General features: G+C 42.3%; 1 protein-coding gene across 1 annotated transcript in view; it reads left to right on the top strand.

The window, feature by feature from the left end:
* Window positions 1–27,091, top strand: part of il1rapl1b (interleukin 1 receptor accessory protein-like 1b) — an 826,675-nt gene that overhangs the window by 752,294 nt on the left and 47,290 nt on the right. The window contains exons 6-7 of the mRNA XM_041210892.1: window positions 6,940–7,072; window positions 9,346–9,491. Of these exons, the coding sequence (XP_041066826.1) occupies window positions 6,940–7,072; window positions 9,346–9,491 (279 nt within the window). The remainder of the gene's footprint in view (window positions 1–6,939; window positions 7,073–9,345; window positions 9,492–27,091) is intronic.

The raw sequence follows: 27,091 nt of genomic DNA, 5'->3' as shown, positions 1-27,091 counted from the left end.
GATAGCAATGATATCATATCCCCATGTGTTAATCAACACCCTCAACTCATCTACCTTACTCACAAGACTCCTTGCATTAAAATAAATGCCATTCATCCTTGCCATGCTCCCTTGTGCCTTAACTTGACTATATAAGCTCTGCCTCCCAGACTGACATGGTTTATCTTCTATACTTGACACCCTACTATACCTCCACTCCACATCCAATTCCCCTGCCAAATTAGTTTAAACTCCCACCAACAGCAATAGCAAACCCACCCTCACACCGCCCCCCCCGCCCCCCCCCCCCCCCACATGGATTTTAGGATGTTGGTCCCGTTCCGGTTCAGGTGCAACCCATCAGACTTGTACAGGTCCCACCCTCCCCAGAAACAGAACCAGTGATCTAGGAATCTAAAGTCTTCCCTCCTGCAGCAACTATCCACCACGCATTCATCTGCATTATCCACCTATTACATAGAAACTAGGAGCAGGAGTAGGCCATTTGGCCCTTTGAGCCTGCTCCGCTATTCATTATGATCATGGCTGATCATCCAACTCAATAGTCTACTACCGCTTTCTCCCCATACCCTTTGATCCCTTTCGCCCCAAGAGCTATATCTAACTCCTTCTTGAAAACATACAATGTTTTGGTCTCAACTACTTTCTGTGGTAACGAATTCCACAGGCTCACCACTCTCTGGGTGAAGAAATTTCTCCTCATCTCAGTCCTAAATGGTCCACTCCTCAGACTATGACCCCTGATTCTGGACTCCCCCACCTTCGGGAACATCCTACCTGCATCTACCCTGTCTAGTCCTGTTAGAATTTTATAGGTTTCTATGAGATTCCCCCCTCATTCTTCTGAACTCCAGCGAATATAATCCTAATCGACTCATTCTCTCCTCATATGTCAGTCCCGCCATCCCAAGATCAGTCAGGTAAACCTTCGCTGCGCTCCCTCTATAGCAAGTACGTCCTTCCTCAGATAAGGAGACCAAAACTGCACACAATATTCCAGGTGTGGTCTCACCAAGGCCCTGTACAATTGCAGCAAGCCATCCCTGTTCCTGTACTCGAATCCTCTGGTTATGAAGGCTAACATACCATTTGCCTTCTTTACCGCCTGCTGCACTTGCCTGCTTACTTTCAGTGACTGATGTACAAGGACACCCAGGTCTCATTGGACATTCCCCCCCTCTCAATTTATAGCCATTCAGATAATCTGCCTTCCTGTTTTTGCTAACAAAATGGATAACCTTACATTTATCCACATTATACTGCATCTGCCATGCATTTGCCCACTCACTCAGCTTGTCCAAATCACACTGAAGCATCTCTGCATCCTCCTCACAGCTCACCCTCCCACCTAGCTTTGTGTCATCTGCAAATTTGGAGATATTACATTTAATTCCTTCATCTAAATCATTAATATATATTGTGAATAACTGGGGTCCCAGCACCAATCCCTGCGGTACCCCACTAGTCACTGCCTGCCATTCAGAAAAAGACCCGTTTATTCCTACTCTTTATTTCCTGTCTGCCAACCAGTTTCCTATCCATCTCAATACACTAACCCCAATCCCATGTGCTTTAATTTTACACGCCAATCTCTTATGTGGGACTTTGTCGAAAGCCTTCTGAAAGTCCAAATAAACCACATCCACTGGCTCTTCCTCATCAACGCTACTAGTTACATCCTCAAAAAATTCCAGTAGATTTGTCAAGCATGATTTCCCTTTCATAAATCCATGCTGACTCTGTCCGATTCTGCCACTGCTTTCCATGTGCTCAGCTATTAAATCTTTTATAATGGATTCTAGAATTTTTCCCACATCAGGCTGACTGGTCTATAATTCCCTGCTTTCTCTCTGCCTCACTTTTTAAATAGTGGGGTTACATTAGCTACCCTCCAATCTGTAGGAACTGTTCCAGAGTCTATAGAATCTCGGAAGATAACCACCAATGCATCCACTGTTTCTAGGGCCACTTCCTTAAGTACTCTGGGATGTAGATTATCAGGCCCCAGGGATTTATCAGCCATTAATCCCATCAATTTTTCCAACACTATTTCCCTACTAATACTGATTTCTTTCAGTCCCTCCCTCTCACTAAACCCTGTGTTCCCCAACATTTCTGGTATGTTATTTGTGTCCTCATTTGTGAAGACAGAAGCAAAGTGTGCATTTAGTTGGTCAGCCATTTCTTTGTTCTCCATTATAAATTCCCCTGTTTTTGACTGTAAGGGACCTACATTTGTCTTTACCAATCTTTTTCTCTTCACAAACATATAGAAACTTTTACAGTCAGTTTTTATGTTCCCTACAAGCTTACTCTCATATTCTATTTTCCCCTTCTTAATCAATCCCTTGGTCCTCCTTTGCTGAATTCTAAACTGCTCCCAATCCTCAGTTCTGTTGTTTTTTCTGGCTAATTTGTATGCCTCTTCCTTGCATCTAATACTATTTCTAATTTCCCTTGTAACCCATGGTTTGGCCACCCTTCCTGTTTTACTTTTGCACCAGACAGGAATAAATAATTGTTGCGGTTCACCCACGCACTCTTTGAATGTTTGCCATTGCCTATCCACCGTCATCCCTTTAAGTAACGTTTCCCAATCCATCATAGCCAACTCACACCTCATACCATCATAGTTTCCTTTATTAAGATTCAGGACCCGAGTCTCAGAATCAACTATGTCACTCTCCATCTTGATGAAGAATTTTATCATATTATGTTCCCTCATCCCCAAGGGGCCTCGCACAACTAGATTGCCAATTATTCCTTTCTCATTACACAATACCCAGTCGAAGATAGCCTGTTCTCTCATTGGTTCCTCAATGTATTGGTCCAGAAAAACATCCCGTATGCACTCCAGGAATTTCTCCTCAACGGTACTGTTACTAATTTGATTTGCCCAATCTATATGCATATTAAAGTCACCCATAATTACAGATGTTCCTTTATTATATGCATCTCTAATTTCCTGTTTAATGCCATTCCCAACATCACCACTACAGTTTGGGGGTCTATATACAACCCCCACTAACGTTTTTTGCCTCTTAGTGTTTCTCAGCTCTACCCATACAGATTCCACATTGTTGGAGCTAATATCTTTCCTCACTATTGCGTTAATTTCCTCTTTAACCAGCAATGCAACTCCACTGTCTTTTCCTTTTTGTCTGTCCTTCCTAAATACTGAATACCCCTGGAAGTTCAGTTCCCATCCCTGGTCACCCTGCAGCCATGTCTCCGTAATCCCGACTATATCATATCTGTTTACATCTATTTGCACGGTTTATTCATCCACTTTATTATGAATGCTCCTCACGGTAAGGCACAAGGCCTTAAGGCTTGTCTTCTAAACATTACTTATCCCATTCCCGCTATTTTTCATTGAGGCCCTGTTTGATTCTTGCCCTTGATTTCTCTGACTATCATTTTTCTTATTCCACTTTCTGTCTTTTGTTCTTGTCTTTGATTCCCCTTCCTCTGACTCCTTGCATACGTTCCCATCCCTCTGTCATTTTAGTTTAAACCCTCCCCAACCACTCTAGCAAATGTTCCCCCGAGGACATTAGTCCCTGTCCTGCCCAGGTGTAAGCCATCCAGTTTGTACTGGTCCCAGCTCCCCCAGAACCGGTCCCAATGTCCCAGGAATCTGAAACCCTCCCCTTCAGACCATCTCTTCAGTCATGTATTCATCCGATATATCCTGCTGAAATCACTAACTTTGAGGTCCTACTTTTCAACTTACTTTCTAACTCCCCATATTCTGCTTTTAGCACCTCATCCATTTTTTTTACCTATGTCGTTTGTACCAATGTATACCATGACCACTGGCTGTTCACCCTCCCACTTCAGAATGTCCTCTAGCCGCTCTGAGACATCCTTGACCCTAGCACCAGGGAGGCAACATGCCATCCTGGAGTCTCATTTGTGGCCACAGAAACCGCCTAACTATTCCCCTTACAACTGAATCCCCTATAACTATTGCATTCCCACACTTTTTACTCCTCCCCTGTGCAGCAGAGCCAACTGCAGTGCAACGAATTAGGCTGTTTCTGCTTTCCCCTGAGAGGCCATTCTCCCCAACATTATCCAAAGCAGACTATCTGTTTTGCAGGGGAATAGTCACAGGAGATTCCTGCACTTGCCTGCCTAGTCCTCTTGCTTTGCCTGGTGGTCACCAATTCCCTTCCTGCCTGTGGACTCTTAGCCTGCGGTGTGACCACCTCTCTATACGTACTACCCACGATAATCTTCACCTTATGGATGCTCCACAGTGTCCCCAGCCACTGCTTCAGCTCCAAAACCTGGTCTTCCTGGAGCTGCAGCTGGAAACACTTTCCACATGCATGCTGGCCCCGGGTACTGGAAATGTGCCCAGCTTCCCACATAGAGCAGGAGGAGCACACCACAGCTTTGAGCTCTCATGCCATGACTTACCCCTTTAAATTAAATTAAACCTTTTGGAAGATACTTAATATCAATTACTCTCGGGCCCTCCTTCCCTGCTCCTCGTTGTTAAAGAATATAGCCCCTACAAACAATGAACCACAAAATAAGACCTTAAAAACTATAAACAATAAAAGTAGTAAATGCTTGCCCGGCCGTATTCACGGTACTCAAAGGATCACCTCATTCCCTCCTCATCGAACTCCCTCAGTCACCCCTGCTTTCCCAGCTTCTCTTCAATTCCTGACTCCTCTCGCATTCCTCTTCAACTCCTGACTCCTCTCACGCTCTTCAACTCCCAACTCCTCTCGCATTCCTCTTCAACCCCCTACTCCTCTCGTGCTCCTCTTCAATTACCGACTCCTCTACCCACTAGTACTTGGTGCCAGGAGTATATAGAGATTACAACTTTTGAGGTCCTGCTTTTCAATCTGCCACTAGCTCCCTAAGTTCTTGTTACAGGACCTCATCCCTCTTTCCACCCATGTTGTTGGTATCAACGTGAACCATGATCTCTGACTGTTCACCCTCCCCCTTCAGAATGTCCTACAGCCGTTCAGTGACATCCTTGACTGTGGCCCCAGGGAAGCAATGCACCATCCTGGATTCATGTCCGTGGCTGCAGAAATGGCCATCTGCACCCCTCACTATTGAGTTTCTTACCACTATTGCTCTTCTTCTTTCTCCTCCCTCCTTGTGCAACTAGGCTCTGGTTGCACTCCCTAGAGGAACTCTAGGCATTTTCCAATGCAAAAAAACTCTTGTTGAGTGAGATGCACTCTGGGGCTTTCCTGTCTGCCTCCCTTCCTATGACTGTTGGTCACTCATTCCTTTTCTGACTGCACATCCTTAAGCTGCGAGGTGACCACGTCTAAAAGCATGCTATCCATGTAACTCTCAGCCTTGGGGATGCACTGCTGTGCCTCCGGCCAATGCTCAAGATCCAAAACCCGGTGTTCAAGTTGGTCAAACTGGTGGCACTTCCTGCAGATGTGGCCTTCCAGACTGCCAGGAGCGCCTAAGACTTCCCAAATACTGCAGGCCGTGCAACACATGGAACTGAGCTCCCCTGCCATACCATTAGTTAAAACACTCTTACGCTAAATTTATGCCAAGTAAAAAATTATTTAAATTTCTTTCTAAAAGCATTAAAAAAGTTAGAACTCTTGCTTTTCCTTAATATAGCTTTAAAGTGGTGAAAAACTACTTACCCACTACCTACCAATCAGCCCTTTGCTTTGTGCTGACGTCACTTTCATCAGCCTTTTTGACTTCTGGTGGGATTCCTGTTGGGGTTAGTTGCTGCTCTGACTGGCTCGATCTAGGCCTTGACCTTCAGGCTTTGGTTGAGAAGCTCCTGGGCATCATTCACCCCCCAGGTTTGCTCTGCTCTGCTCCCACTGCTGCTCCAACTAGCTTATACCTCTGCTTGGTTGAGGCATCTAACCTCAAAGCTTTCATGGAATGGCAGAGACTTCTCAATCACAATTTTTCATGCGCTGCTGCATACAAAATTCTTAATATTGTTAGACTAATACAAAATACTTAATGAGTCTTCAGAGGTATATGAAACAGAAGATTTAATGGACACATCTTACTGGCTTACATCTTCCACGAGGCTATTCAAGAGACCAAATTATGTTATGTTGCATAACTTCCTGTGATGACGTACACAATATATGATTAGCATATTAAATAATTACAATTCACCTACTAACAACCCAATATCCAATATAACACATTACATTACAGAATCCATCTTAGTTACATTGAGTCATAGGTTCCTTAGCGCTGGAAGCACCATAATGACAAATGTGTATATTGTTTTGTAAGTCACAGGCTTAATTTCTGGCTGCAGATTTTTCAAAGAAGGCTGGGTAAGGCCTCTACAAGCCAGCACATTGGGAAACCACATTGCTCTACTGTGCCTGCAAGTTAACCAACCAGACAAAATGAAAGTCAACATTGCTAGAGGCAGCGGTTTACATTGACATTCTGACTTTGCTGATTCCAGCACCCCAGAAAAAAGAAACACCTCAACAGGAGATTTTCTAGACCTCTAAAAGCACCAGGGGTTCCCCATTTACCTCAACACTCTAGTGCCAAAGCTGGGGCTGCCAGGAGTCTGGTAAATGTAGCATTAAACACAAATAAAGGTGAACATTTGGGAACTAATGAGGTTTGAATATGATTGCTGAAGGTGCATGAATAAAACCAAATTGTCACCTTTAAAGGGACATTGCTCCTGTATCAGTATAGTCCTCTATATGGATAAGGTCATTAAACATGTCAAAATAAGATAGAGGATAGCATTGATTTCAAATACATTTCACTAGAGGAAGTGTCTTGCGATGTTTTTTCACGTAGTACACATATATAGGTTGTTGTTAGTGTAGTAGTGACATTAAGCTCCAACCTTTGCTGTCAGTACTGATACAGAGCATTTCATAAATTCTACATGTACCTAAAATTTCTTTCTTCCATTCTCTTCCTGTTCGACAGGCATCTTTGCCAATCTCACTTGCAGAGCCTTTTTTGGCTATGGTGGAGAGGTCAGCCCTGTAATTTATTGGATGAAGGGAGAGAAGTTTATTGAAGACCTTGATGATAACCATGCCAGAGAAAGCGATATAAGGTAACTTGAACTTTTATCATGTATCCTGTAACTAAATGTTAATACGTTGGATAATATTGAGCCCCCATAGCCCAGCCGGATGTCAAATGATGACATCAGTGTGGTGGTCATTGACAAGTATTTATTGCCCATCCCTGGTTATCCTGTTAAGAGGCAGCCACATTGAGACTGGTGTCAAATATTGACCAGACTGGGAGAAAGCATAGCAGGTTTCTTTCCCTAAACAGCATTTGTGAACCAGCAGAGTTTCTTATGACAATCCAACAGCTTCATGTCCATGTTTGATGACACTAGCTTTTTTTTTAATTTGCAGATTTTTTTTAACTGAATTAAAATTTTCTAACCGTCAATGTGCAACTTAAACTTACTTTCTCTGGGCTATTAGTCCAGGCCAATTTGTCCAATAACATACACTATCATTTCAAAATATTATTGCAATGGTTGCATGAATTAGTCAATAACTCATAAAAAGAAACAAAAATTTATATAATAAGAAGAGAAAAGAAATGCTACATGAACTGCAATCACACCCACAGTGCTTTGTGGATGAATATGTGAACATATGGCCTTAACCTCATTCTGTTCATTTCATGAATTCAAAGTCAGCTAATGGCTGATAAAAGTTTGATGGGATGAAAATTGCACATATCAGTCCCAATTTTTTTGCATTAGTCATTCTGTACTAAAATGTACTTCAATTTTGAAAGTAAAGGCCTGGAAATTTAATAAGAGGAGGATCATAGCTTTTCAATTTTGTATCTGATTTTTAAAGTACCTTGTAGAAACATTTGTAAGTTTGTTTTATAGAACACTGCACAGTGAACGATAAATACCTAACTTTGATTTCTTTTCCTGAAATTCTCTGTTAAAGGAAAACTATTTTCATTAAAGGTCTTATCTGTCAGAAGAGCTGTTAATTATTTCAGCATATGAACATTCTTCAATGTTGAAGTGGAGTGGGGGTTCAGCTGAGAGTGTGATTCAGGTGAATGGGTGCAAACAGCAAATAGGACTAACATTGCCAGTTTGAGGTCTTGGCAATTTGAAGTCCTGGTCCTCATCTACATGCTTCCAGTCAGTTTTCCACTTAAAATGGTTGGGAAATGGCAGCTGGATGGCAGGTGGAAGCAGATGTTTGGGCAGCAGAAGGTCAGTAGCTGGCAGGATGACTTACAGCTGGATTATGCCTTGGGAAAGTTTTGCAGGAACAAAGTGGGGTGGTGGAGGGAGGCTCCACAAGGAAAGTAGAAACTCTTATCCTAAATGGCCTCTTCTGGGTCCTCTTCTCACTGTCTTAAACTGACAGGGAAGGCACAGTGGCTGTCCCACTTACGCCTGAGTTAAAATCGCAGCTCGGACCCAATGATGTCTTTAGATTATGTTTTGTGTATTTAAAGAAGGACCCTGACAGGTGGGTGTCTTTTCTACCTTAGATGAGCAGCTTAAATTCAGGATCAGTGGGAAACAGCCAGGCAAAGTCACCAATTTTTGGCAGGGTTAAAATCACTCCCATGAATGCACTTCATATACTTGACCCCTTTCCGGTGTTCTTTTTAAAATACAAAAGGGTTGGCACTCTTCATGACAATTGTGTCACTTTTTGAATTAATCCACTGCAGGTCTTTCATTTGCCCTTGCCTACAATCACCAAATATCCTTTAAACTTGATAGCACTTATTAGTAACATGAAAATGCATCTTTGCAACTGTCAAAGATTGAGTATGAACACAGGGCTATTGGGCCTGACTGACTGAAATACTGCAGAATTATTTGTTGGCTAAAGAATCATGATGGAGTTTGATGCAGTAGATCTTAATGACTGTCACTTTTGACACTGTCAGGAACACAGGAACATTTGGTAAAAAGACAAATCACTTTCATGAATGTCTGCAATTGTACAAATACATAAGAAACATGGTTATTGTCACTAATGACTAAATTCCCACACATCAGCTCAACTGCATCAATAGGACTCAGTTGTGGTTAGTCTTTCCCAGGTCAGTTTGCATCAGAATCTATTTAAATTCTTAGGTGTCCAATTTCCATGCACATAGCATGTGGAAAAATATACCATATGTGCCATATAAAAGCATTTGAAACATTTTAGAAATTGTGCAAGGATTTTTGAGGTTCAGAGCCTCTATTACCATTAAAAATTAGCACTGTTAAATGAAAAATGTGCGTATAAAAATCTGGAACCCAGTAAGTTGAATAGTGCATTGAATGGCAATGTGAGCTTTAGGTGAAATTGGTTATTTTCTTTATTTTACCAGAATTCTCAGGGAGCACCTCGGGGAGAAAGAAGTTTCAATTTCTCTGCTAATTGACTCTGTGCAGGATGGAGACTTGGGGAACTATTCTTGCTATGTTGAAAATGGGAATGGGCGCAGACAAGCAAGCATTCTTCTTCAGAAGAGAGGTAAAGATTTCTTCCTGCTGTATCATTTTTTTTCTTTTGTTTTGTTTTCCAAGCTCTTGTTAAGATAAGAAAGAAAACCAAGAAAATAAAGTTCAGTGCAGTTAAAGATTCATGTGTATATAATAAACCAAGATGCTTAATTCAGGTCATGCCTGCCCTGCCATTGAAGGATTTACAGGACTAAGTTACACAGATAAAACTGACAATGCGGTCTTCAAAAATTGAAGGATTAAAGAGCTAAAAAGACAAATTATTGAAATTACTAAAACAAGTGGCCAGGACTTATCAATTTCCCATTCTTCCAGCAAAACCATTTGATCTTGCACCATCCCTCTTAGTCTCACACCTGATTCAATTTACAGGTTTGAGGATGCTGACATTCCATTCAGGTACCTTAATCTTATTCTTTCTAATCTCCCCATTCTATAATGATTTTGTCTTTAATTAAACATTTTGACCATGCATATGAGTCTATCTTAATCTGCAGGCAGCAACTCAGACAGCTTGTACTTTCTTAAAAGACATGACAGCAGAGTTAGTGGATATGTTGATTGTAACCTTCCAAAATTCCTTTGATTCTGGAAAGGTCCCAGCAGATTGGAAAACCGTGAATATAATGCCTCTATTCAAGAAAGGAGGGAGACAGAAAGCAGGAAACGAGAGGTCAGTTAGCCTAACATCTTTCATTGGGAAAGTGTTGGAATCCATTATTAAGCAGGTAGTAGCAGAACATTTAGAAAATCATAATACAATCACGCAGAATCAACATGGTTTAAAGAAAAAGAAATGACATTTGACAAATTTATCAGAATTATTTGCAGATGTAATCAGAAAATGGATAAAGAGCAACCAACAGATGTAACATATTTTGATTCCAAATGGGCCATTTGATAAGGTGCCATGTAAAATGTTACTGCACAGGATAAGAGTTCATGATGTTTAGCATGGGTAGAGGATTGGCTAGCTAACAGAAAACAGAGAGTTTGGATAAATGGTTCAGTTAGATCACAGAGATCAGTGCTGGGGCTCAACTATTCACAATCTATATTAATGACTTAGATGAATTGACAGAGTGTATTGTAGCCATCTTTTCCTGATAATACAAAGATAGGAGAAAAAATGAGTTATGAGGATGACACAGCTGAATTTTCGCCACAAGCAGGAATGAAAGCCAGGTTTGTTTTCAAATTAGAAACCCACCTTCAGGGATACCCTGATTTAAGCCAAGGTTTACCCACTTGAAAATCTTTAATTGGCATGGAGATGGGTTCCCATCCAATTAAGGGTAGTAGGTGATCAATCAGAGGCCTTCCAATTTCAGAGAAGTATCTGGCTGCAGTGTAAGGTAAGTAACTGGGAGGGCACCTCAACAAGAAGGTGCTGTCTCAGCTCTTTTAAAAAAAATAATAAAAGAACAGAAAATGCAGCTGGGCTGCCACTATGGCAGGGAGAGCCCCTGTACAAGGTCATCCTTGGCTGTACCCCAATCCAGGGAGGAAAGGAGGGTCTGTAAGCCTGTCTGTAGAGTTGGCATCCTACCCACCTCCAGGAAGTTGATCTCTCCCTGTCACATCGGGAAACTGGAGGCCAACTGGAAGATCCGAGCCTCCTTCCTAGGCTGGATCTTCATGGAGCTGGGGAGACTCCGTGGAGGTGTAAAAAAGCGGCCAGGACCTGACCCTAGAATCACAACTCCATTGCCAGTGCACCCAGTTTTCACTGGTGTGGGTGGTGCAGGTTGCGTGTCCATACCCTGCATTCCTGACCTGGCCAGCTCCATTGTGAGGATAGGCATATCTTAGTCCTCTGCAATTTTCGTGGAGTTGGGCCAACTTTTAAACGATTCATGGTTCTCGACACCTTATGCCCCCTCATGCCAAGCTATGCCCCTCCACTCACCCTCATTGCCTCTCATCCTCTCCATGCCAAGCTATGGTACATCTATACCTACTCATCCACGATACACTGAATCAATGAACCCTATGGTAACAATGGAATGTGTGAAAAAGCATCAAAGAAAAGTCATTCATTCATAACTTTCAACTTACTAAAAAAAAAACTTCTTTTTACTCCAGCCTTATAAAAGTGGCAATCATCCAGACCCTTTAAACTATCGATAGCTGAAATATTTTATGTCAGAAGAGACAAGAATGAGCTGTCAGTCAACAAACATTTTCCCTGAGGTGCAGCTGTTTCAACAGTTCAGTGAGTGTCTTGGCTATCAGCCAAGAATGCATAATGATGCTTGGCTATAAGGCCAGAAATCCATTACTCTGTTGAAACAGTTGCATCACATGAAAAACATTGCCTGATAGATAGCACTTGATCCCTGATCCATTCTGTTAATTGTACAATGAGAAAGAGGTTTCATGTGCTTGCAGTTTCAATTTTTGATACTTTAAAGGGTCTCAATGATTGACACTTTTATGGGGCTGAAGTGAAATGAGTTATTTTTCAATAAAGTAGAAATTTATGCATAAATAACTGTTTTTAAAGCTTTTTCACATATCCTATTATCATTATACGTTCATTGGTTCTATAGACTAGTTAGTAGACAAATGAACACAGAAGAAAATGGAGTGCAGATGAGCTAACCAAGTGAAGATTTGGAGTTTGGTGAAGGGGGGTGGTAAGGAGGTGTTTGTTTCCTTTTTTGATCTTTCTCACCCCATAAGAATTGGTTCTTGCTTTACTACAGGGAAAGGTTGTGAGTATCTGGTAAGTGGGTAATTTCTATTCTATCACTAAGGTATAAAATAGTACACAAATTGGTGGTAAAGTTCATAAATTTTATAAGAAAGCAAATAAATAAGTGATTAATATAATTAAATAATTATTTAAAACACCTTAAGGGTGGCAGGACAGGTGATGTGTCAAGGCTGCAGTATGTGGGAACTCCTAGATAACAGTGTGATCCAGGGCAAACATGTCTGCAGTAAGTGCTTGCGCCTTCAGGAACTTCAGCTCAGAGCCATTGAGCTGGAGGCCGAGCTGCAGATTCTGCGACACACTGGCAGTGGGGAAAGTTACCTGGATGCTTTATACCAGGAGGCAGTCACACCACTTAGGATAGAGTCTTCTGATTTTGTCAGTGGTCAGGGACAGAAGGATGTGACTGCCAGTGAGGCAGGTAAGGGGACCCACAGGGCAGGAGTGCAGGAGTGTGAGCCGCTGCAATTGTCTAACTGGTTTGAGATTATCTCAGCTTGTTTGAATGAGAGAGGGGCTGCAGGGTGGATGAGCAAACTGACCATGGCACTGTGGTACAGGAAGCCATCCAAGTGGGGGGAGGAAAAAGGAACATAGTGGTAGTAGAGGACAGTATAATGAGGGGGATTGATACTGTTTTCTGCAGCAAAAAGCGAGAGCCTAGGCATTGCATTACCTGCCCGGTGCCAGGGTTCGGGATATTTGCTCAGGGTTGGAGAGGAACTTGCAGTGGTTAGGGGAACATCCAGTGGTCGTGGTCCATGTAGATACCAAGAACATAGGCCAGGTGAGAAAAGAGGCTCTGCATAGCCAGTATGACAAGCTAAATACCAAATAAAGAAGCAGAACCTCAAATGTAATAATTTTGGGATTATTACCTGAGCCACGTGCAAATTGACAAAGGACAAATAAGATTACAGAAATGAATGTGTGGCTCAAAGACTGGTGTGGGAGAAGGGGGTTCCAGTTTGTGGGGCACTGGCACCAGTATTGGGCAAAGTGGGACCTGGATCTTTGGGACAGCCTACCTCTGTACCATGCTGGGGCTGGTGTCCTCACAAGCTGCATTACTAGGGAAGTAGAGAGGGTTTTAAACTGAATATTGGGGGCAAGGGTCTAAATTTGGGAAGATGTGGTAAACCAAAGAATAGGCACAAGGCAAGAAAGAAAGCTATTAATATGGAAAATGATAAACAGACCATGACAGGAAGGGATAAAGGGTACAAATCTAAGAGTAAATCAGATAAGGCTAGATGCTACAAAATAATAAAAGGACAAACTAAAGCTCTGTATCTAAATGCATGTAACATTCAAAACAAAACAGATGAACTGATGGTGTGAATAGAAATAATTAAGTATGACCTGATAGCCCTTTATACAGACATGGCTATGGAATGACATAGATTTGGACCTGAATGTTGAAGGATATGTAACATTTAGAAAGCACAGGAAATTAGAAAAAGATGGAGGTGAGGTTCTGTTAATTAATGATGGTATTAGCACATTAGAGAGGGATGAGCCAAGTTCAGGAAACCAGGATGTAGAAGCAGTTTGGGTTGAGATAAGAACTGATAAAGGCAAGAAGTCACTTGTATGAATGGTGTACAGGCCCCCTAATTGTAACTACATAGTAGGACAGGGTATAAAAGAAGAGATAATGGGAGCTTGCGAGAAAGGTACAGCATTAATCATGGGAGATTTTAATCTAAAGATAGACTGGAAAAATCAGATGGGCAAAGGTAGCATAGATCAAGAGTTCATAGAATGATTTTGGGATAGTCCTTTAAAACAGATGGTTCTGGAGCCAACCAGAGAGTAGTTTATACTAGGCCTGGTATTGAGCAACAAGATAGGATTAATTGATAACCTCATCATGAAGGCACCGCTTGGTAGTAGTGATCACAATATGATTGAATTTTACATTCATTTTGAGGGAGAAATGAGTGCGTCCAAGACTAGTATTTTAAAAGTAAGTAAGAGCAATTATAAAGGCATGAAAGCAGAGCTAGCTAAAGTGAGCTGGCAAACAAGGGTAAGGGATAGATCAGTAGAGGTTCAGTGGCAGACATTTAAAAGGATATTTCAGAAGACACAGAATATGTACATTCCAATGAGAAAGAAAAATTCCAAAAGGAGGGCCCATTATCTGTGGTTAACTAAAAAAGTTAAAGACAGTATCAAACTTAAAGAAAAAACATATAATTATACAAAGACAGGTGGCAGTCAGAAGATTAGAAATATAAAGAACAGCAACAAATGGCAAAAGGATTAATAAAGAGGGAAAAGTTAGAGTACGAGAGAAAGCTAGGTAGTAATATAAAGACGGATAGTAAGAGTTTCTACAGATGTTTAAATAAGAAAAGAGTTAACAAAGTGAGTGTTGGTCCTATAGAAAGTGCATCTGGGGAATTGATAATGGAAAGTAGGGAGACGGCGGATGAATTAAATAGGTATTTTGTTTCGGTCTTCACCAAAGAGGATATAAGTAACATCCGGAATAGCTGTAAATCAGGAAATGGAAGGGAGGGAGGAACTCGGGAAAATTACAATCATCAGGGAAGTGGTATTGAGCAAATTGTTGGGGCTGTGGGCTGACAAATCCCCAGGTCCGGATGGACTTCACCCACGGTCTTGAAAGGAGTGGCTAATGAGATAGTTGATGCATTGGTTTTAATTTTCCAAAGTTCCCTAGATTCAGGGAAGGTTCCATTAGATTGAAAAGTAGCAAATGTAACTACTTTATTCAAAAGGGAGGGAGACAGAAAGCAGGAAACTACAGGCCAGTTAGCCTAACATCTGTCATAGGGAAAATATTAGAAGCTATTATTAAAGATGTTATAGCAGGGCACTTAGAAAAATTCAAGTCAATCAGGCAGAGACAACATGGTTTTGTGCAAGGGAAATCATGTTTAACCAATTTATTGGAGTTCTTTGAAGGAGCCACATGTGCTGTGGATAAAGGGGAACAGGTGGGTGTACTGTGCCTGGATTTACAGACGGCATTTGATAAAGTGCCATATCAAAGGCTATTGCAGAAAATAAAAGCTCGTGGTGTAGGGGGTGAAATATTTGCATGAATAGAAGATTGGCTAGCTAACAGGAAGCAGAGAGTTGGCATAAATAGGTCCTATTCTGGTTGGCAGGATATGACGAGTGGTTTGCCACAAGGATCAGTGCCGGACCCTCAACTTTTTACAATTTATATCAATGACTTGGATGAAAGGACCGAAGGAATAGTTGCCAAATTTGCTGATGACACAAATATAGGAAGGAAAATAAATTGTGAAGAGGACATAAGGAGGCTACAGAGGGACATAGATAGGTTAAGGAATGGGCAAAGATCTGGAAAATGGAGTATAATGTGGGTAAATGTGAAATTGTTCATTGTGACAAGAAGAATAAAAAAGAAGCTTATTATCTAAATACTGAGAGATTGAAGAGCTCTGAGATTCCGAGGGATCTGGGTGTCCTAGTGCATGAATCACAAAAGGCTAGTATGCAGGTACAGAAAGTAATTAGAAACAGAAAAATAGAAGCAGGAGTAGGACATTCAGCCTTTCGAGCCTGCTTCACCATTCAATATGATCATGGCTGACCCTCTATCTCTAATTAGGAACGCTAATAGAATGTTATCATTTATCGTGAGGGGAATTGATTACAAAAGTAGAGAGGTCATGCTTCAGTTGTACAGAACATTGGTGAGACCATATCTAGAGTATTCCGTACAGTTCTGGTCTCCTTTTTTAAGGAAAGATGTACATGCATTACAAGCAGTTCAGTAAAGGTTTATTAGACTAATATCATGGATAGGTGGGTTGTCCTATGAGGAAAGACTGGACAGGTTAGGCTTGTATCCACTGGAATTTAGAAGAGTAAAAGGTGACTTGATTGAAACCTTTAAGATCCTGAGGGTTCTTGCCAGAGTGGATGTGGAAAGGATGTTTCCTCTTCTGGGAGAATCTAGAACTAGGGGTCACTGTTTAAAAATAAGGGGTCGCTCATTTAAGACAGAGATGAGGAGAAATCTTTTTTCTTGGAGGATGGTGAGCCTTTGGTACTCTCTTCCTCAAAAGGCGTTGGAAGCAGAGTCTTTGAATGTTTTTAAGGCAGAGCTAGATAGATTCTTAATTAACCAGGGAGTGATAGGTCACCGGGTTAAATGGAATGTGGGGTTGAGGTTACATTCAGATCAGCCATGACCTTATTGAATGGCAGAGCAGGCTCGAGGGGCCAAGTGGCCTACTCCTGCTCCTAACTCATATGTTTGTATGTTCAATTTCCCACTAAGCTAATGAACGCCCAATTTCTAATTCTGATCCTCATGTCAGCCAGTATTATATACAGTTCTCTCTTCATCTCTTGTCCCTCTCTCCTTTTAATTTGCTGTGCTCACCTGTTTCCTAAAAAAAAACCCCGACCCCACCAAAACTACTGCCCCACCTCTAACTTCTCTTTTCTCTTGAAAATCTTTAAGTGTGGTCTTGCATCCCAAATTTGTGCTCATCTTTCCTGAAAATCCATGTGCTGAATGTTACAGGGCATCATGGTCTCTGCCCCCCACACCCTCCCACCCTAGCTAAAAAGTCAGGGTGGCCACCCACTATAACAACTGCTGCCCCACAGCAGTTTAAGGCTTGGAGCAGAATTAATTGCTTTAAGGCACTAAGGGTTCAAGAAGCGCGGGGTGAGGTGGGGGGAAGGTTAAGGGGGCTGGTGGAGTGGGGGGGCCTCCAATGGGCCATGTTGCTCCCACCTTCCCTTGCTCCACAACAACCCATTGGGCTAAATTTGTCAGGCTTCCTGCATAGTGTGGGCTTCCCTCCGTCATGGATAAAATATCAGTGCAGGTAGAATGAGGCTCTTAAATGGTCATTAATAAGCCACTTGATTGCTTCAACAGGCCCATGGGCATCCCAGCACCTCGCCCACCCCCTGTAAGGTTGGGTGTGAAGGGCAGGCCTGCTGGCTTTTATGTGACCCCCGCCTTCAAATCCGTCACAGAGAATTATAGAAGTGTAGAAGTGCTTAAACCCCTCCAATCAGATGTTCCCCTGCCACAGTACTCAAAGTCATAAATGACATTCTATGTAATTGTGACAAAGGTAAAGTATCCCTCCTTGTCCTTCTTGACCAGTCTGCGGCCTTTGACATTGTTGACCGCACCATCCTTCTCCAACACAAGGATGTGATAGCACTAGAGAGAATGCAGAGGAGATTTACCAGGATGTTGCCTGGGCTGGAGAGTTTTAGTTATGAGGAGAGATTGGATAGACTGGGGTTATTTTCCCTGGAGCATAGGAGATTGAGGGAGGCATGATTGAGGTGTATAAAATTATGAGGGACATAGATAGGGTAGACAGGAAGGAACTTTTCCCCTTGGTGGAGGGATCAATAACCAGGGGACATAGATATAAGGTAAGGGGCAGGAGGTTTAAAGGGGATGTGAGGAAGAGAGTGGTGGGAATTTGGAACTCACTGCCTGAAAGGGTGGCAGAAGCAGAAACCCTCATAACGGGCACAATTTTGTCCTTGGTGGGCGGGTGGGCCCCACTGGCTCGGAGGCGAGTGGACAGCCGACCCCCAACACCGAAACGGGGCCCGCCGCCATTTTGAGTGGGCGGGCCAGTTAAGGCCTGCCCAGCGGCATGCCCGAAAGGAAACACTATGTGCTTCTTGTGCAGGGGGGGAGGGAATCCCCAGCTGTCAAAGTGCGCTCTTTCACGCATGCGCGGGAAAGAGCGCACTGCTCCCTAAGACTAAGTGCTGTCTCAGGGAGATTAGTGACAGTCTAAAAATCTTAAAAAATAGAAAAATAAAAATATTATTAACATGTCCCCCTCATGTGACAATGTCACACGAGATGGGACATGTTAATAAATATAACATTACATTTATTAAAGTTTTTAAAAAGCAACATGAAACCTCATCCAGCCAGTGGATATCACCAGTGTATTATCAGAAGCCTGCTGGGGCTCCTGGCCAGCCTTAAGGTTGGGCGGGCAGGTCCTTTAATTACTTTAAGTACCCTGTCAATGACCTCAATTGGCCATTGACAGGTAGGCGGGCGGACAGCTGATTTCGCTGTCCACCTGCCTTCCTGAAAATTTAAAGGGACCTGGATGACATCGGGGGTTCCTCCCAGTATCATCCCATGTCATTTACCCGTCAGCGAGCGGGCCCTGCCCCCAAATTGCTGAAGTGAAAATTCTGGCCAACATTTAAGAAGTATTTGGATGTGCACTTGTGATGCCATGGCATACAAGGCTATGGGCCTAGTCCTGGAAAATGGGATTAGAATAGTTAGGCACTTGTTTGACTGGCGCAGACCAGATGGACTGAAGGTCCTTTTCTGTTCTATAGACCTCTATGACTCTATAACACCTCTCCACTATGATTCAGCTGGTTTAGACACTTGCCTGGTTTCATTCTTATCTATCTAACTATAGTCAAAGTATCATTTGCAATGGCTTCTCATCCCAGTCCCATGCCATTACCACTGGTCTTCCCCAAGGATCTATCCTTGTCCCCTCCTATTTCTACATGCTGCCCCTCAGTGACATTATTCAAAATCAGTGTTCATTTTCACATGTACACTGACAACGCCCAGGTTTCCTTGCCTCGCTTGACTCCTCCACTGTTACTAAATTATCAGGCTGCTTATCTAACATCCAGTGCTAGGGAAGCAGAAATTTCTCCAATTAAATATTGGGAATACTGAGCCATTGTTTCAACTCCCTGTTCCAAACTCAGTTCCCTACTGACTCCAACCCTCTCCCTTGCAATTGTCTGAGACTAACTAGACTGTTCGCAATCGTGATGTCATATTTGATCCCGACACATTTGACTGATAAGATATTTGCACCATCACTAAGACTTTCTGTTTCCACCTCTGTAACTTTGCCCAACTTTGCCCATCTCAGTTCATTTGTTGCTGAAATCTCATGTTACTTGTTACTTTGTTACTTCTGGCCTCGACTATTCCAATGGATCCTTGGCTGGTCTCCCGCTTTTAACCTTATATTTTCTTGAGGCCATCTGAAATTTTACTGCCCCATGTCTTAACTCTATCCAAGTCCCATTCACTTATCACTCCTGTGCTCACTGACTTATGCAGACTCCCGACCATGCAACGTCTTGATTTTAAAATTCACATCCTTATTTTCAAATCGCTCCATGGCCTTGCCCTCCTGATCTCTGTAGTCTGCTCCAGGCCCATACCCTCTTGAGAAATCTGGACTCATCTAATTCTGGCCTCTAGAGTACCCCTAGTTTTAATTGCTCCTCTATTTGGTGGTTGTGTCTTCAGTTGCCAAGGCCCTAAGCTCTGGCATTTACTCCCTACACCTCTCTGCCTCTCTTTCCTTCTTTAAGACACTTCTTAAAACCTAGCCCTTTGGCCAAGCTTTTGGTCATCTGACCTAATATCTCCTTATGTGGCTTAGTGTCAGATTTTGTTTTATAATACTCCTGTGAAACACCTTGGGGCATTTTATTACACCAAAGATGCTATTTAAATATAAGTTGTTGTTGTTAACATTGTTCCTATATGGTTTCTTCTGATCTCTCATCAAAATAACAGTGGGAGATTGAGAAATGCAGACCTCTGCAGAAGATACAAGCACATTGATTCTGCAGCTCTCACAGTTTTGCAGCAGTTCAAAACCAAACATCACACAAACTTATTTATGGTAATTAGACAGTAATAATCTAATTGAAACATCCCAATGATATCAAAAATCATAAGAGCAAATCTTGAGAACGTCATTACCATCTTCTGAACTCTGAAACTAGATTACAGGATTCTTAATATGTGCTTTTCACCACTGTAGGATGCTGAGCAATGTTCAACGGCATATTTAACATTTTGTAATCTATTTTTCCATTGATTTTATTTTTAAATTTTCTTTTTGCTCTGTTGCTATTAAGGATTTGCACACAAGTAGAAAGCTGGTTGTCTAACTGAGCTAACACAGTATGTGTCCCTGTTGAAGATGCACATTATCTAGTTGCTAGAACTCCAGCAATTTGTTTTTCACAACCATAAATACCTTGCAACCCAGGATGCTAATTTTTGTGTGCATAAGGTCAACTCCGAGAGAAACTCTTTGGGGTATAATGGGGTTGGCAAATGAAAAATACTAGCATCACATGGTAAATCTGTAGAAGTTGGAAAGTCTGTTAGTGTAATGGATTCACTCAACTAAAGTATTTTGATAGAGGAGAATAAAACACTTTCTAATTCTGAATGCTTATTGCAGGTCTAATTCGACAATGCAGCAATTCAGTCAGAAGATTTTTACCATTGTAGCAGTAATCAGTGCACTCTCCTGAGAAAATTAATTGTATTGTCAGGAGGATTCTATGTAGTTGACTTTAAATGCTGCTCTGTGGAATGTGACTCCATGGCCTTCTTTCCAATTGTTCCGTTCTGCCAATTGTCTTCCCTGAAGACTTGCTGCTCTCTAGTGTTGATTTCATGAAAGAAAGAATATGTTACTTAGTACCTCAAGTGCTGTCATTGTCCACAGTGAGAATCTAAATACAGTAATATGAGCTGTAAATCTGTGCTCAATCAATTTAAAAACATTCCTGTAGATTTTTCAGATGCTTTGAACAATAAACTTTGGATCAATCTCTTGTCTTCAAAATTTTCAAAGGTACTGTGAGCTAAAAAAATGTCATTTTATTCTCTGCATCACTTCGAAAGAAACTTTTATTACTGAAGAAGTCTTCCCCTAAGAGTATAATCCCTGGCCAGTGACAAGTCAATTAATCTCGGTAGAGGTGACAGTGAGTGTTGGCTTGCTGTCTTTGAGATTCAGATCTTACTTATCCTGTTCTTTTCATGATGTTTGAAATCGGGCATTATTATTTTCTATTGGACATCCATCCATCTGTCCATCGATCTATTACATATTGAATTTTGTATGTGTTGCATATTTCACTGAACACTCCTTCTGAGTGTCTATAGCTTTGTTGCTTCTGTAGGCGGCACTGTGATGGGTAAATTCAATGTTAAAGAATGGTGTCACACTGACCCAGAATTTCCTGGAGCAGACCATCTCTTGGTGCACTCCATTAGGTAAATTCATTCCTGCACACTTCAACTCAAAATAATTTTGCCGACAAAGTTGCTGGAAGTATGAGCTGATCACAGCATGGAGAGGACAACAGTGCATCTGGGGCCTGGGAAAACAATGTATCTCCAAAGTCAGTGAGGTTAAAGGATTGAGAAATAAACAGAGGAAGGGCTGAAGGAGGAAAATTAGAGTCAAATCAGGTACCGAAACTTAAACAAAGAGAGGGAAAGATGGATTAAGAGCATTTCTTCAATTAATTTTGAAAAGTAAGAAGCAAATTTCAAAAGCTGTACTGAGGCAAAATTTATTCTGAGAATTTTTTGAAAGATGACATTTGCTTATAGAGTGCAAGAGAGAAAAATGACAGGATTTCTTAGGACACAACTGGTATAGTGTTTTATGTTCCAGAATTTTTAGAAGTATACGATATTAAACTAAGGAAGAAGGAGACTGGATTCAAAGGGAGAATGAAAGAAAGAGAGAGAGAGAGAGAAAGGGTATGGAGCAGGGAGATTGACTTACTTCATTTAATATTACTTCAATTTTCCAGAACTAAAATTGAATTTTGAAGTTGATTGATTGTTTCCACCTGGCAGTTAAAAAAAAGTCAATATGAATGCTACACATGTGAGATGGAGATTTTACTTTCTAACATCTATGAGACAAAGTCAGAAAGAGAAGGGAGAAAGAGAGAAAATTAATAGAGGCAAATTCTTTCCTCATTCTAATTTGATTTATTTTATGAATTGAAAGCAAACTAAGCTTTGTTGAAGGAAAACTGAGAAAGGAGGGTAGGAAATGGAAGGCAGGGGAGAAACTGTTTGATGGTGGCAGAGCTTCTGGTATTGCATCAAACTCCTTTGGAGTGAGCTGGGGGAATAGGGAGACCAAATAGAGGGTTAAGGATAAAGTGCTTGACAACAGAGCAAGAGGAGGAGGTGAGTGGGTAGTACAAAGGGAAAGGGAAGTGTTATGAACGAGAGGGTGGTAAGAAGGAGAATGTGGGAAGGTGAAAAATTGGGGGATGTGGTGGGGATGAGGGAGTAAGAAGAAATCTGAGTGACTGGGAGAGGGAGTTACTGAGAGCCACATTCTCCTGACAAACTCCACCTCACTGTAGTTGGCAGCCATTGGTGCCACCTTTCCTTGCCATTTGAATCCATGTAACCCTAAACCTTCCACTCTAAAGGAATAAAACATAAGCCCAAGAGAGGCCAACAAAGAGGCAAGCAAATGAAGAGCTAAAAGAAAATGAGAAGTAGAGGAGAGAAAGAGACCGAGAGAGGGAAAAGTAGCATCATAAACACATCAGATCTAGATAAGAGTGTGGCCGTATTCTTTGTCTAGGCTGTGCATCACCACAAATGTTTGGCTAGAATATTATTTAAAATGTTGTCTGTGGGTGGTCTATTGTAAACTGCAATGTAAACATTTCTTATGGGAAATCAAATGTTGAAATATGTACCTGTTACACTTACCAGTAATGATGAGCTATAATGTGACTGGAACTGCACTGATAATGCCTTCACTAATCTGCAATGGATCTGTGTCATTGAGTTTCCCAACTCCTTGCAAACCTTTGCTCAGTTCCTTCCTCTGTGAATACAAACTGTGGCTTCCACCTCTGGCCCAATCACTTTTATTTTTGTATATTAATGCAAAGTAAAAGGTTGGACACTAAAAGAGAGTGCAAACAGTTTCAACATATTCCAATGCTTTCTTAAGAAGTATCTTCCAACACTTTGGAGTTGCTCATTTTTATATATTATTGTCCATGTCATCCACCCATTATTTTGGGTGTTAACTCTCCTATTGAGTTGCTGCAGTTATGGTTACAGGTACACCTCATCTCAAAGTGACTCCAATGCTTTTCATCTGTATTGTTACTTTGAACAAACCAGAACGACCTAAGCCAGGAAAACCACAAGTCGTGAAGTATTACAATGACCAACCAGACTCAGCAGAGAACTGAATATCGTAATTCCATTAGTCCTCTGTGCATGTACAAAATATTGGCTTTAAAATGACACTGTAGACCATGGAAGTCATGATGGTTTATAAACCTCATTAAACTCCAAGACAGTGCACATATGTTTAAGCGTAACACTCCAATCTCTTCCTTTTATGGTACACCACAATTTATGTTATATCTACTGTGTAACATATACACTGTGCATTCTATTCCATTTCTCAAATTCTTATTGAAGTTCAATTTCTCCTATATTTCCTTAGTAGTAACATTACAACCACTGCCCCCCTCATGGGGCTCTTAGTTCCATGAAACAAACTATTTCTTTCTAGCTTTTCTGAACTCACTGCAGCTATACTCCTCAATACCAGCCTCCCTCAGCTCCCCACTGACAATCTCCCCATTTTTTTTTATTAATTCACAGAATGTGGGCTTTGCTGGCTGAGCCAGCATTTATTGCCCCCCCGCCCCGGCCATTTGCCCTTGAGAAGGCGGTAGTGAGCTGCAGTCCATGTGGTGTCCATGTACCTACAGTACTGTTAGGAAGGGTGTTCCAGGATTTTGACCCAGCGACAGTGAAGGAATGGTGATATATTTCCAAGTCAGGATGGTGAGTGACTTGGAGTGACAGATGGTGATGTTCCCCTGTATCTGCTGTCCTTATGCTTCTAGATGGTAGTGGCCATGGGTTTGGAAAGTGCTGTCTAAGGAGCCTTAGCAAATTCCTGCAGTGCATCTCGTAGATACACACTGCTGCTACTGTGCGCCGGTGGTGGAGGGAGTGAATGTTTGTGGATGTGGTGCCAATCAAGCGGGCTGCTTTGTCCTGGATGGTGTCAAGCTTCTTCAGTGTTGTTGGAGCTGCACTGATCAAGGCAAGTGAGGGAGTATCCCATCACACTCCTGAATTGTGCCTTGTAGATGGTGGACTTTGGGGATTCAGGGCATGAGTTACTCGTCACAGGATTGCTAGGCTCTGACCTGCTCTTGTAGCCACAGTATTTATATGGCTAGTCCAGTTCAGTTCCTGGTCAATGGTAACACTCAGGATGTTGATAGTGGGGGATTCAGTGATGGGAATGCCATTGAACATCAAGGGGCGATGGTTGGATTTTGTCTTGTTGGAGACAGTCATTGCCTGAAATTGAGCTCCTGGAGCTCAGATGACTGACCTTCAACAATTAGAACCTTTATGCTAAGTATGACTCCAATCAGTGGAGAGTTTTCCCCCTGATTCCCATTGACTTCAGTTTTGCTTGGGCTCCTTGATGCCACACTAAGTCAAATGCGGCCTTGATGTCGAGGGCAGTCACTCTCACCTCACCTTAGGAGTGTCCATGTTTGGACCAAGGCTGTAATGAGGTCAGAAGCTGAGTGACCCCGGTGCAACCCAAACCAGGCATCAGTGAGCAGGTTATTGCTAAGCAAGTGCCACTTGATAACACTTTTGATTAACCCCGTTCATTACTTTACTGATGATCAAGAGTAGACTGATGGGGCGGTAGTTGGCCAGGTTGGATTTGTCCTGCTTTTTGTGTACAGGACACACATCTGGGCAATTTTTGTGCATAGCCAGGTAGATGCCACTGTTGTAGCTGTACTGGAACAGCTTGGCTCGGGGCATGGCAAGAAGCACAAGTCTTCAGTTCTATTGCTGGAATATTGTCAGGCCAATAGCCTTTGCAGTATCCAGTGCCTTCAGCTGTTTCTTGACATCATGTGGAGTGAATCAAATTGGCTGAAGACTGGCATCTGTGATCACAGAATCACACAGTGCAGAAGAGGACCTTCGGCCCATTGAGTCTGCACCGACACATGAGAAACACCTGACCTACCTACCTAATCCCATTTACCAGCACTTGGTCCATAGCCTTGAATGTTATGACGTGCCAAGTGCTCATCCAGATACTTTTTAAAGGATGTGAGGCAACCCGCCTCCACCACCCTCCCAGGCAGCGTATTCCAGATTGTCACCACCCTCTAGGTAAAAAAGCTTTTCCTCACATCCCCCCTAAACCTTCTGCCCCTCACTTTAAACTTGTGTCCCCTCGTGACTGACCATTCAACTAAAGGGAACAGCTGCTTCCTATCCACCCTGTTCATGCCCCTCATAATCTTGTATACCTCGATCAAGTCGCCCCTCAGTCTTCTCTGCTCCAATAAAAACGACCCAAGTCTACCCAACCTCTCTTCATAACTTAAATGTTTCATCCCAGGCAACATCCTGGTGAATCTCCTCTGCATCCCCTCCAGTGCAATCACATCCTTCCTATAATGTGGCGACCAGAACTGAACACAGTACTCCAGCTGTGGCCTCACCAAGGTTCTATACAACTCCAACATGGCCTCCCTACTTTTGTAATCTATACCTCGATTGATAAAGGCAAGTGTCCCATATGCCTTTTTCACCACCCCACTAACATGCCCCTCCGCCTTCAGAGATCTATGGACACACACACCAAGGTCCCTTTGTTTCTCAGAACTTCCTAGTGTCATGCCGTTCATTGAATACTTCCTTGTCAAATTACTCCTTCTAAAGTGTATCACCTCACACTTTTCAGGGTTAAATTCCATTTGCCACTTATCTGCCCATTTGACCATCCCGTCCACATCTTCCTGTAGCCCAAGACACTCAACCTCACTGTTAACCACCCGGCCAATCTTTGTGTCGTCCGCAAATTTACTAATCCCACCCCCCACATAGTCATCTATGTCGTTTATATAAATGACAAATAATAGGGGACCCAGCACAGATCCCTGTGGTCTGCCACTGGACACTGGCTTCCAGTCACTAAAGCATCCTTCTGTCATCACCCTCTGTCTCCTGCAACTAAGCCACTTTTGAATCCAAATATCAAATTACCCTGTATCCCATGTGCATTTGCCGCCTTTATAAGTCTCCCATGTGAGACCTTGTCAAAGGCTTTGCTGAAATCCATATAAACTACATCAACTACACTACCCTCATCTACACACCTGGTCACCTCCTCAAAAAATTCAATCAAATTTGTTAGGCATGACCACCCTCTGACAAAACCATGCTGACTATCCCTGATCAAACCTTGCCTCTCCAAGTGGAGACAGATTCTCTCCTTCAGAATTTTCTCCAATAGTTTCCCTACCACTGACGTGAGACTCACTGGCCTGTAGTTCCCTGGCTTATCTCCACAACCCTTCTTAAATAGCGGAACCACATTAGCTGTTCTCCAGTCCTCTGGCACCTCCCCCGTGGCCAGAGAGGAATTAAAAATTTGGGTCAGAGCCCCTGTGATCTCCTCCCTTGCCTCCCTCAACAGTCTGGGACACAAATCATCTGGACCTGGAGATTTGTCCACTTTTAAGCCTGCCAACACATCTAATACCTTGTCACTCCCTATATCAATTTGCTCAAGAACCTCACAGCCTCTCTCCCCAAGTTCGATACCTTCATCCTCATTCTCTTGGGTGAAGACGGATGTGATGTATTCATTCAACATTCTATCAATGTCATCTGGCTCCACCCATAGATTGCCCCCTTGGTCCCTAATGGGCCCTACTCTTTCCCTGATTATCCTCTTCCCATTGATATACTTATAGAATATCTTGGGATTTTCCCTACTTTTACCAGCCAGAGCTTTCTCATATCCCCTCTTTGCTCTCCTAATTGCTTTCTTAAGCTCCACCCTGTACTTTCTGTACTCCACTAATGCCTCCGCTGATTTGCTCCCCTTGTACCTGCTAAAAGCCTTCTTTTCTTTCTCATTATAACCTGAATATCTCTGGTCATCAATGGTTCTCTGGGCTTGTTACTCCTTCCTATCACTCTAGAGGAAACATGTTGAGCCTGTACCCTCCCCATTTCC

Source organism: Carcharodon carcharias, chromosome 18, assembly GCF_017639515.1.
Source record: "Carcharodon carcharias isolate sCarCar2 chromosome 18, sCarCar2.pri, whole genome shotgun sequence".
NCBI lineage: Eukaryota > Metazoa > Chordata > Chondrichthyes > Lamniformes > Lamnidae > Carcharodon > Carcharodon carcharias.
The sequence above is the reverse complement of the archived record's forward strand: the minus strand, read 5'-3'. Positions and strand labels throughout refer to the sequence as shown.